Source organism: Cyprinodon tularosa, unplaced genomic scaffold (genome assembly GCF_016077235.1).
Source record: "Cyprinodon tularosa strain WSP-4 unplaced genomic scaffold, ASM1607723v1 ctg356, whole genome shotgun sequence".
NCBI lineage: Eukaryota > Metazoa > Chordata > Actinopteri > Cyprinodontiformes > Cyprinodontidae > Cyprinodon > Cyprinodon tularosa.
The window spans coordinates 6,339-18,857 of record NW_024039070.1 but is presented as its reverse complement, the minus strand read 5'-3'; the positions used below and the strand labels follow the sequence as shown (position 1 = coordinate 18,857).

General features: G+C 37.9%; 1 protein-coding gene across 2 annotated transcripts; it reads left to right on the top strand.

The window, feature by feature from the left end:
* Positions 1-14: 14 nt before the first annotated feature.
* usp30 (ubiquitin specific peptidase 30) lies at positions 15-10,046 on the top strand. Of its 2 annotated transcripts, none has more exons than XM_038295580.1 (13): positions 15-155; positions 2,332-2,441; positions 3,062-3,235; positions 3,334-3,437; positions 4,747-4,845; positions 5,016-5,061; positions 5,148-5,242; positions 5,336-5,395; positions 8,394-8,480; positions 8,586-8,666; positions 8,828-9,053; positions 9,131-9,239; positions 9,739-10,046. In XM_038295580.1, the coding sequence occupies exons 1-13, from the start codon at positions 73-75 to the stop codon at positions 9,989-9,991; spliced, it is 1,527 nt and encodes a 508-aa protein (XP_038151508.1). In that variant the 5' UTR covers positions 15-72; the 3' UTR covers positions 9,992-10,046. The 2 variants fall into 2 exon arrangements, with proteins under 2 accessions (XP_038151508.1, XP_038151507.1); XM_038295579.1 differs by having other exon boundaries at positions 5,145-5,242.
* The last annotated feature ends 2,473 nt before the right edge of the window (positions 10,047-12,519 follow it).

Genomic DNA, 12,519 nt, shown 5'->3' with positions numbered 1-12,519 from the left:
TTTGCAGCGTTTGTTTTGTGCACTTCTCAGATACTCCGTAGGGAAACACGCTCTACCAAATATTGGTTCCACATGGACACTGGGATGTTGTGGTGTCGACTAGAGAACACGGATAAGCTTGTGGGGGAGTTTCTTGGCACAGGACCCACAGTCAGGTAAAATCTCCATGTGACAAACACCTACTAGTGTCCAGGGTCAGATCTTAGCAGGGCTGTAAGTATAGGTCAGTAGGCCGCCATCGTCCGTCTATGACCAACAGAGCGAACACGCAGTCTGATATAATAGTTGTAAGCCTAGTACCTTTGTGTTTTAGTTAATATTTAACTTATAGACTTTAATTTTGGGACAACATCCAAATGTTCTATATTTGTAAAGTCAACGTAGTTTTCGTAAGGGAGCCTGGCTTCGGCTTTTTTGGTAAGTTAGCCTGAATGCTAATGCTGTGTTTGTTTCACTAACTAGAAATACGACTTTAGCAATTAGGAATAATTTAAATCTGACTGAGTAGTTACAATATATCGCAGGGCAAGGATAGAAACCAGAGCTGACGTGATAAACTCGTGTTAAATTTGGTCGTATCTGATATCACTGATTAAAAAAAGTAAATACAGATTTAAATCAGGCCAAAATCACTTACATTTTGTGATCATAAACACAATTATTCTGTTTGTGAACTTTTTATGTTGTTCACTTTGGTATTAAAACTCTATTGTATGAATATTTGTATGATTGTATGATAACCTTGAGCACAAAACACCATGAAATAAAAACTAAGTATTTAATGTCTTTAATTTCCCTAAAAAAATTTCTAAAAGAATATTAAAGTTGGTAAAAGGTTAATATTAAATAGAAATCTTCTGAAGTTTGCAGTTATTTACAGGTTATGCTTATTGTGCATGTTATACCCTTGGGAGTATCATTGCAGTAATATGTGGTACACCTTTAGTTTCCACGTCTAATTACTGATGCTATTCATTTTTTTTCTAAAATCCAGAACATTATCTTTCTTGTAAGTTCTCCAAGTCCAGTCCTTGAAAGTTACTTTCCTGTAACATTCCAGAGCATCACTGCTTCAACAGCTGAGATAAACTATTGATTTTCCTTCTAGCATGCCATCAAATTTAGTAAAGACCTTGTAATGTGGCAATCATTTGATTCAGGTTCACTGAAGCAGAGATTTATCTAAAGCTGAAGGACTAGATTCGGAGACCCTTGTTTTAAAGACTGCTAGCTGTCATTCTGGTAGCTTTACTATGTCACCCTGTGCTTCATACAGCTGGGCTTGCTCTCTCTGGCACCCTACTGGACAGCCACTAAGCCACAGCATGTTGGTTGTGGTTTAGAATATGCTCCACTTGTACAAGTATTTCTATGCAGACAAATGGCTGATTTGAAATCTTTAGGTCTATAAATCCTTTACCAGGTAATTTTCTTTCGGAAGGCCTCACATTTCTCTTTGGATTGCACCATCTTGTTCATTCCCACTGCATTATGTCTTAACTTTAAACAGGATGAGACAAGAACCAGTTGTATAACCCTGGCCAAATGATCTAATGCATCTGTGTGTCATCTTCGACATTTGTAGTGATGCTAAATAGGGAGGTAATCAAATTTATTCCTTAGCTAATAGAATTCAAACATTGTTTTTATTATATTTGATTATGTTTTACACACTGTATGGCTTGAACTTTCTGTACCGTTAGATGTTTTGTTAATTGTCCATGTGCCTTGGGCGTGCAGGTGGGTCAGTGGTTAGTGCGCATGACCCATGTAAGTGTCCGACCTGGGTTTGAATCCGGCCCGTGGTCCTTTGCCAGATGTCTCTCCCCCTCTCTCATAGCCCCCTTTCCTGTCAGACTATTGTCAGAAAAATGAGCCATTAGTGCCGTAAAAACTCAAAAAAAGAAGAAAAGAATTGTCCATGTGCCTTTAAAGGTTAAAAGCACAGATGGTATACTCATTTTTTGACAACTTTTGGTTTAATAAGTTTCATCTTTTTAATGCCTCAGTTATAGGCACACATTGACTCTCTGCATTGCAGCAATATATTACTCCAGCTGAATGGACTTTCTTGTTGTAGAATTTAATGAAGCAGATGGTTAACCTTTCACTGGTTGGTGTAGAAGAAAGGAAGGGGATACATTTCGCAGTGTTCTCATTGCAATTTTCATTAACAATATTTCAACAGTGTCTCGTGTCCAATATAGTGTAATATGCTAAAATCCCATGAGAGGCAAAAGTCTGAAGTCTTGAATTAGAATTGCATTCTTCTTCTCCTGACTTTGTTGATTATTTCCTTACATGTTTTTAATATATGCTTCTTTTTTTCAGGAACAAGATGATAAAAAACTGGGGTGTTGTCGGCGGGATCGCTGCTGCAATTGCAGCTGGAGCATACGTCCTGTGGGGCCCGATAACTGAGAGGAAGAAGCGGAAGAGAGGTTAGAATATCTGGGGAAAACACTAAGTGGGGGGGACTAATTTGAACCTATTGTATTTTTTGGGAATATATTATTGAGAATAACTGCTGTGAACAAAACATTGCTATAATATTAACAATAATGAGGTCATCTGGTGATTACTGAGCATTTGCTGTCGTTTCCCTCTATTGTTTTAAATGCAGGGTTTTCATTTTGATTATGTATGGGATTAATAATCTGTTGCATCTAATTTCTTTGTTTTTTTTTTGACGGTGCTTTCACATTTCCAGTTATTAACAAGCAGTGATTCTTTTATCATCTCTCTGCTGCTCTGTGTTACATCAGCAGCTCCTTCTTGTCAGCTGATTGGGAGATTAGATTGGCTTTGGAAAGTTGGCTGACTTCCTCATCATTAAAGCATCTCTCCTGCCTGTTTTAATCATTGCAACTGCTTAGTATAAACCTCACATGTGTGACGAAAGTACCTTCCAAGAATCAGTTACAGTATTTGAGGAAAAAGTAAAAACCCCTTAAACCCCTGCCTGAAACTACTCTAACAGAGAGGATGTTTAATGTCCAGATCCTATTCAGACCAAAATGCTTTCTGGCAGGGATTTACCATGGCCCCTTTTTCCCCACAGGTATGGTCCCTGGTCTGTTGAACTTGGGCAACACCTGCTTCCTAAACTCTTTGCTTCAGGGTTTGGCAGCGTGTCCGTCTTTCATCAGATGGCTGGAGAAGTTTTCAGGTCTGCCCTCGATCCAGTCATGCAAAGACAACCAGCTGTCTTCAACACTGCTGCATCTGCTAAAAGGTAAGCACACAGTGTCACATCAGATAGGTAGAACATAAAAAAAAAAAAAACATATCAATGTTTTTTTCTGTTTTTAATCATGGCCTGTGCCCTAACAGCTCTGTCCAGTGAGGAGCCAGGAGACGAGGATGTTCTTGATGCAGGATGCCTTTTGGATGTTCTCAGACTGTACCGCTGGCAAATCAGCTCATTTGAGGAGCAGGTTGGACCATACTGCTGCATGTCTACACTGATCACCAGCTTGATTAATCAGTGGATGTTTAATAAGGCACCTAATCCCATTATCTCAGAGTGGAATGATTTTAATAACAGGTACCTTTAAGATGTCCTTTTGGCAGGGTGCACCTCACCGTGCACACTTTAGACATCGGGGGGCATCTCTAGTACCTCTGATTGAATTGACTCTTCTAGTTAAATTGTATGTTTTTTTATGCCACTACATGCTACTACATTTCATTACAATTAAAATATTTTCAGTAGGTTGGAAGTCAGTACTTTGGGAAGGCCATTTTCCCTGTTTATTGTCGTAAAAACTGAACTGGATTTCATGTGTTTGGGGTAATAACCCTGGCATAAAGTTGTATCCAAGTTTCTACCATCATGATCTGAGTTGTAGCATTCTTCATTTCTTCTGGTGATAAAATAGACTCTGAGCATGATGGTGCAACCATTATATTCAACAACTGGTTTCATCTTGATTCCTCTTCATGTTTATTTTTTGCCTTTTTGTTTAAATACTCTAATCCTTGTGTCGTCTTACTTAATCATCTTGGCAAAAGCCATTTGGCCAAAGTGGACTGCCGCAACTTTCAGTCCAGCTTGTCTCCACCTTAGAAACCAAAATTAAAGAAACTCTGCCAATTCTGAAAAAAGAGTGGCCTAATGTCACAAGATTATAATGTTTACTAAAACAATGTGGTCCATTTGCAAATTTGCAAAGTAAGATTTCTGTCAATATGATGAAGCTTTATCTGTAAATTTGAGTCCGTGTCGACAACTAAGGCAGAGTTTGGATCAGACTGAAAAAAATCATGAAATCAAACTTGTGCACAAACTCTTATTTTAAAATAGGATCTTAAAAAAATTTATTCCTAAATAAATGTATTATGTCTGATTAAAAACTGTTTTTTTACGTTCTGAGATTAGAAAGCATGTCAGAACGAAGGTTAAAATGAATATTATTGCTTTTAAAGGGCTAAGGTTGTGGAATGGTCTTTCCAAACTGTAATTTAATGTATGATTAAAATTTCAGTTTTTACCAAATGAAAACATGAAGTTTGAGATGATGTTAAATTCCTGTATAATTGTAAGAATGGAGTTTCAGTTACCGGTAAGTATTGATTGTTAGATGGTTTGGAAATTAGGGTTCGGCACAATAAGCTTGGTGTTAGGCAACACCTTTTTGGTACTTTTGTACCAAATTCACAAATGAATATAGCATCCGGTGTAAACTGCCCAATCTTAGTTTATTGTCCTCTATATTAATTGGATGTGGTTTCTCCCCTCTTAAGGATGCACATGAACTTTTTCATGTCCTCACATCTTCACTAGAGGAGGAGAGAAACAGGCAACCCAAAGTCACACATCTGTTTGATATGCAGTCCCTTGAGGCAAGTTCTCTCCACACCCACTGCTGATCCCAAACTGCAAAATTTAAAACACAAATGTCTCTTTGCTTGCGCTTGTATTCCTACACCGTTCACAGATCCACATGCATACCTTGAGGTTTCCTGTTAAAAAGCCCTTACACTTACTTATTTTGTGTTTATTGTGTTTCTAGTCTCTTCCTGATGAAGATGCCAAAGCTTTTGCCTGCATAAGCAGAGGTATGTATAAAGATACAAGTCAAGAGGCCTTATTTAGAAAACCAGCACTGAATGTCTTTCATTTGTGTTTTACTTTTCCATAGCAGCTCCTCTTCATCCGATCCCGGGTCCCTGGAAATTCCAGCATCCCTTTCACGGTCGTCTAACGAGCAACATGTCGTGCAAGCGCTGTGAAATTCAGGTGAGTTTCTTTTAAACATATACAACAAAAGTTACTTTCCAGCTTTTGTTATTGTTTGAATAACACCTCAATGGTATCTGCTTTAATTTATAGAGTCCAGTACGATACGACTCATTTGAGAGCCTCTCTCTGTCCATCCCTCTTCCTCAGTGGGTAAGCTAAAAATGCCAGGGGTATCAAAGTTAGTCTTTATTTTATTGCACACTTTATTTTTAAGGCATTTTACTCTCTTTGAGCCTTTATCTATGTCAGGTTACAATCAAAGACCTGACAGCCTTATTGTAAAATGGAACGAAAGGGATATAAAAGTCTCTTTACATATCCAAATCTATTAGCCCAGTGCAGCCCGTTAACATCAGTCACTTTGACTCCATCTGTTACATAAAGGCTTCAGAGTTTTGTTAGAAAACATAAGTGAACAAAGAGGATAATGACGACTAATAACCGCGGCAGACAAATCAGCAATAAAGCTGTAGCGAAGTTTAAAGCAGCGATAAAACACAATTGCACACCTATCTGCTTTGACAGAGCAGATATGGAGAGCTTACGTTAGAAGCAGCTAAAGCCATGTAGTGGGTAAAGCAAACCTGTTAAAGAGGGCACTTTAGTTAGATAAGACCAAAATCAAACTTATTAGTCTTCATGCAAGATGCAGCATGTAGAGGAAACCCTCTACTTCACTACACCCTGAGCACAGCCTTCCCATGGTGTAACATGGAGGTGGCAGCATCATGCAGTGGGGACACCTCAGTAGTGAGCTAGTGGTTAGGTAGCTAGAGCTCAATGACACAAACCCTGTTAGAGCCGAGGGTATCAACCAACATCCCAAATAGCAATTTTTTTCCATGTTATTAATTAAGTTCCTCTAGAGCCGAAATACCTCTATGACCCCCTTTTCATCTAAAGAACACTGTCGTTTTTTAATAGCTGAATTTAAAAAAAACTTAAAACCATTTTCTTTATATTTACAAAAATATAGTCAGTTAATGTTTTTTTTAATGTTATACTTCTGAAAAAAAAGACAGAATTTGTAAACTAAAGAACATAAAAGCCTTGTATAAATAATATAAGGCCTCTTGTATTTAAAATAATTGTTCCCATGTCTTTTATTTTTTTGGGCTAAGTCACAATGTTCCATTACGGTACCGAGGCACATATTAGGGGCCGTAAAAGACCTTAGAAGACAGAAGAAAAAGGGCTCTAAGCTCCTAGCCAGACAGTTTAGATGAAAGCTTCCCATTCAGTCTGATGGAGCTCCAGCTTTTCTGCATCCGTTTGTTGAAACAAACCCCAAGGAAAATAGCTTCTACTCAAAGGGTCTGGACACTCCAGAGATTATTATTAACTACTTTTATAAAATCATTTATTCTTTTTTATTTTTCTTCACAATTATGGACAGTGTTGGGACTAACGCTTTACAAAGTAACAGCGGGTTTTTTTTCACTAACTAGTACGTTAACGCGTTAGTTTTTAAATTCAGTAACTCCGTTAACATTACTACATGATGCGTTACTGCGTTATTTTATAGTCTCGGGATCAGCTAGAGACTTAAAAGCTGCAGTGAAGTATTGTCTTCCTGTGTTAGAGAGAGAGAGACAGGAAGGAAACATGCTGAGGGCGTGTTTGTGTTTACCAACACTAGTCATCATGGCGGCTGCTGCAGAGCCCAAGTCGAGTTTCTTCACTTGGAGATATTCTCATTAATTTACTTTTGTTGAGAAAAAAGAAAGGAACATTTTGGTTAAATGTAATTTGTGCCTTGGATCAAAGATTCTATCTACAGCCCAAAACAGCAACTGTAATCTGTTGAAACACCTACAAAAGCAATATGCTGCGATGAAGCTAGAAGCTACCGGTGTCGTGCCAAGGTAGTTATCCCTGTGAAAATTTATATCCCCTCGTCGGGAGCGCGCACGGAGTAGGACGAACAACCAGAGTTAACTCCGCCTCAAATTTAAAAGGTTTTACGTGTATGAAAGTTGAGCTTTACTGTTTTATTCTTTACTTCACATGTTATAGCAGAATATCGCCAGTGATACTGATTTAAAACTAATAATAAAACACAAACGTTTGCTTGAAAGCTGGTCGCTGACAGCAGTGTCAACTCCTTCCTCTGAAAGCAAACAGATCCTTGTTCTTTTCCACATGTTCCTTAAAAAAAATCTCTCATTGTTTCACAGTGTCCAAATGTTCTCATCCCATTGAAAACTGTTGTAAACCATATACTTGTAATAAAAATGAAATAGAAAATGGACTGGATGTGTAATCATTAAAGACTATATGCAGAAGGAAATTATTTTTTCCTGTTTGAAATTTAGTACTTAAATCTATATTTGTGTTTATATTAACTTACAGTTTATCACTATTGTACTATCCCTAATAAACAGTTTGTGTTCTAACATCAGCCGTTTTATTTCATCCCATATTGCCAGAATTGGCAATATGGGATGAAATAAAACCTGCTGTAATCTGTTCCCCCTGTCTAAATCAGACAAAAAAGGTCCCAGCTTTTTCATTTTTGGCTTATAAGCATCTTTTATGATGACAATTTGTTCCTGAAACTTTGGAGGTGAATGACCTTTGCTTCTTAAAGTTACAAGGGGGGAACAAATTATAGCAGGCCACCTGCTTTAAAGGGCAATTTTGCAGGCAACTACCTACTATGTAGCATTGTCAGTTTGTTCTGCCCTGAAATAAATTGGCACTTTGAAACATATCTTTGTTGCTTGTATATAGAATTGCTTAGCAGAGTCATGATGCAAATGCATGTCAAGTTCTTCAACAGATGGTATTATTCTCCAGTGCAATAACATTTCTGAAGGCTATAAGGGCATAATGTGAACCTTTAAAAAAAAAAGTAACTAGTTACTTTTCACAGTAACGCATTACCTTATGGTGTAACTGAGTTAGTAACTAAGTTACTTTTGAAATGAAGTAACTGGTAACAGAAACTAGTTACTGCTTTTCAGTAACTAGCACAACACTGATTATGGATTAGCTTTTGTTGATCTATCACAAAGAAGTCCAATAAAAACCCTAAAGTTTGACATTAATGTGACGGAATGTGGAAAAGTTCTAGCTCTTAATGATTTTGAAAGGCACTGCAGCCTTTAACAGTAACAGTTTTTTTTCTATTCACATTTCTTCACAGGGTCGGCCTCTCTCTCTAGATCAGTGTTTGCAGCATTTTATTTCATCGGAAACAATCAAAGAGGTGGAGTGTGAAAACTGTACAAAGGTATGTCTGTTTTTGTAGCTGTAAAAAAACAAAAACCTTTTCCTCAGAAGATGCGAAGTGTCCTGATTGTCCCTTTATCTGTATTGTCTTTACTTTGTTCTTAAGATTCAACAAAGCACAACGAGAAACGGGCAAATTTTCGAAAGCCAGAGGACGACATTTGTCAAACAGCTGAAACTTGGAAAGGTACTAATTTATTTATTTAAAAAAAAGGCAAAAATAAGGAGAAAAAAACTGAAGAAAACTAGCCTGCATAAAACGTTTAATATTTTTATTAACTAAATATTTTTAGTTTAGTTATTTTTAGAGGAAATCAATGCAGCCCTTTTCTCCATATGCTCCTGTAGCTCCCTCAGTGCCTCTGTATCCATCTGCAAAGACTGACATGGTCCAGCGAAGGAACCCCCATCAAGCGGCAGGAGCATGTCCACTTCACAGAGTATCTATCAATGGATCGTTATAAACACAACTCCACACAGAGGAGTCAGCGGTTCACATTGGCCCATAAAGCCAAAAAGACAGAAAGTTTGGACACAGAAGAGTCCACAGAAAGGCTTAGAGCTAATGGGACAGGTGAGTTGGAATCGGCAGATCTTTTATTGCCATTTTCTTTTCTCCCTACAGACTGGACTTTTTTTTTTCTCTTTCAGATGCAGAACATCATAACAACAACAAACCTTTTTCTAATGGAACCTGTTCCTCCGTATTTCTTCTCTCCCCTGGTTTGAATCCACAGCGCGGCTTCACGTATGAATTCAGGTATATTTAGCAGCAGCCGTTCATAGAAGTGTTAAAACGAGGAGAAGGTTTGCTCAGACATCAAGAGGAAGCAGAACCTTTGAATGCAAACACATTTTTGTTTATAGGTCACTTTTAATGAAAAGATGTGTTCTTTTTTGTACCTTAGTGGGAAGATTTAGAAAAAAATACAGCACTCCCTATTGTGGAATCAAACTATGGTCCATCAAGCTTGTCGGATACTTTTTTTTTTTTTTATGAAGTCAGAAGTTGAAATAAAAAAAAAAATTAACAGTAATAAATGACCCAACAACTGCAGTTTGTATTTAAATGTTTTATTTTATGTAGTAAGCCCCACTAGTTTCCACATATAAAAAGCCATTACATCTGCAGTAGACTATTAAGTGTGATGTTTTTGGAGATGGTCGTAAAGAAAGTGGAGATATCATCCATTGCTGTCAGGTTGGACGTGCAGATAGTTTCATAGTGAAAGCAATGTGTGATGGTGTGTTTCCTTCAGCTCCACAGAGTATTTATTCAAGCTGACGGCAGTGTTGGTTCACCATGGTGACATGCACTCGGGACATTTTGTCACCTATCGTCGAAGCCCCGCCCCACCCTGCAGCACCTCGCCGTTCAGCTCTCAGTGGCTTTGGGTGTCAGACGATTCTGTGCGGAAAGCCAACCTGCAGGAGGTGCTGTCTTCCAACGCGTACATGCTCTTCTACGAAAGAGTGCGAAGGCCAAACCTCGATGGACGATCGGACGAGTGATTGGATGATCAGCCTGTTGGATGTCTGCCTTTTTGCATTAAATACTCAATTACCAGCTGGTAGTTTTCTGACTGTAGTTCTGCCTCAATGTCTCAGTGTTGTCTCTTTATGAACACTCACAGCAGGAGGCTGCTGAACCCAAAGATAAAGGACCCACAAGATTTCTCTCAAAAATCATCGGTCATTTACAGTAAGCTACTTTTCTTTAGCAAATTAAACAGTTTCATGTAACAGACGGTAAAAGTATCTGACAGTTCCCTATAATCGCACTGTTAGAGGCGAGTTTTTAAGGTTGGCTTTTTAATCATGCAGTGGTGTGAACATTAATGAAATATGGGCTCATAACTTCTTGGTAATATGTCCAAATTCCTTCATACTTCATATAAATAAGCTGTTGCATTTTATATAACTTTAGCTAGAAAGTCCCAGCTCCTACTAATGTAATCATTCCCAGCATTGGCTGTACATTGTCCTACTTTGAATGTTTCAGCTGATCTTCTACCATTTTGGATCATCTAAATACTCTAATTTGTAGACCTGCTGAACTAAGTAAGGATAAAGTGCCATATTGTTTGTTTTTTGTTTTATTATTTTTAAAAATTTATATCTTATAAAAATGACTTTTGCAGTAATTATTAGTACGATCTAACCCGGAAATATGACTGGCCCAAACTAACGTTCATAATCTACAGGTTCTGCAGACATTTAGTTGCTTTTGTTATCAAAACTGGATTCTAACTATCCTGAATGCTATTGTTTTTTTCTAAGATCCTCAGCAGTAAACAATTGCATTCCTATCAAGCTAGAAAAGTCTAAAGGTAAAAGTGTCTTCAGATGTTTGAACTGATATATTTTGATTTAAATGTAATTGTTTTCAATTGTAAAAAAAAATGGTAAAAAATGTACTTTTGTGTTTTAATAAAGTGAGATTACAATGTTTTCAGTACCTTGGAAATGTATAACATCAATAATATCCTTGTGATCGATTATGTTGCGTTTTCAGCCCAACTGCCATACCAAACCAGTGGTTCCCAAATATGGGAGCACACCCCTTACGGGGAACTCTGTAATGGCAGAGGGGGAAATTAAGTAGCTAAATAACTGATTTTGAGGTGAAAATTTAAATATATATTGAAAAGAAAACATTTATAGAGGGCAGTGTGGAATTCTATTCCTCATTCAAATAAGCATCACAGTTTTGTGTTATGAAAATAAATTATTTCATATCAGTATGATTTACTGAAGTTTACTTTTGGTTGTTTAATTTTTTGTTATAAAACAAAGGGGTGGCCAAACATGTAAAGTTTGGTAACCACTGGCCTTGCATGATTCAGAAGACTGCACTATCAGAAGGTCTAGAGGACTCAAAGGTTTGAGGGAAAAATGTGTTTTTTAAAGTAGACATTTTTTCATACTACAAAGTTTGAGTGTGAAATAAAGACTGGACCCTCAGTTCTGTTACAGTGGGCACTGGTTGGAAATGGACGGTTTCCTGTGTGATTCCTGAGTGAATCACAATGTATTTCCTGAGGCCAGTATTTTTTATTTTTTTTTCCAAAAAGAACTGCAATGTACCCGGACAACCACCAGGCAGCACTTGGGAGCTCTGCCGTGTTTGTGGGCCTGCAGTCAACTGAAAAGTTTATTGAGACCATTTGCATAAACAACCAAAATCTTATGATGATATGATGTTTTTGATTAAAATACAGTTAATTCATTAATTTAACATAGTGACTGCATTATCTTATTTCATACACCTCCGATCTTATCTGAGAACTGTTTATTTCTATTTATCTGCATCTCTATTATTTAATGAAAAATGATTATAATTAATCTTTTTGGCAAAACAAATAACTGAATCAACAAAGGTCCGTGGACCATCCGTCCATTCGATCGGTTGCGTGCTCATGGATCATTTCTAGGTTATAAAAACGTCCTCAGCGACTGAATGAATCGGTCTCATCAGGCCTCTTTGCTTTCATCAGCTCAGATCTTTCTGTCATTTTGTGTGCGTGTGTGGCATCTGCAATCCATTGGGAATCCCAGAGGGAGGGTAACCTGACAACAGCCAGATGCATGTCTCGCTCCGCCTAGCTTCACTCACATACATGTGAGTGGAGCTAGGCGGAGTGAGACATGCATCTGGCTGTTGTCAGGTTAGAGGGAGGGAGGGGGGTTCATGCAACGTCATTCAAATCTATGGACGTTTTAGTTCACGAACAAAGACGAGACGAAAATGACATATTATTTAATGGGTTTTTTTTCAAATCCTTTCTCCTCCGCCACACACCCACTTTCAAACCTGGAGCGGGCGGACACAGAGGCGAGGCGGCGACAGGTTAAAAGTAAAACATGCTTTGCCCGGAGCTCGGGAGAAAGAGGAGACATGATCTATGGACACATTTTCACTTCATTGAAGTGGAGAACAAAACCAAATGCTTGATTTTAGTGGAAGGGAAGGAATGTGGCCACATGATAGCTGGAAAAAACACAACAAACCTGAAGAGACACGTCGCAGTTCACCAGAA

Excerpts from the sequence above, each read along its gene's own strand:
- usp30 (XM_038295579.1), top strand. The coding sequence starts at position 73 with ATGGACACTGGGATGTTGTGGTGTCGACTAGAGAACACGGATAAGCTT. Across the intron at positions 8,667-8,827 it reads AACAGCTGAAACTTGGAAAG|CTCCCTCAGTGCCTCTGTAT; the intron begins GTACTAATTTAT and ends ATGCTCCTGTAG. Across the intron at positions 9,054-9,130 it reads GCTTAGAGCTAATGGGACAG|ATGCAGAACATCATAACAAC; the intron begins GTGAGTTGGAAT and ends TTTCTCTTTCAG.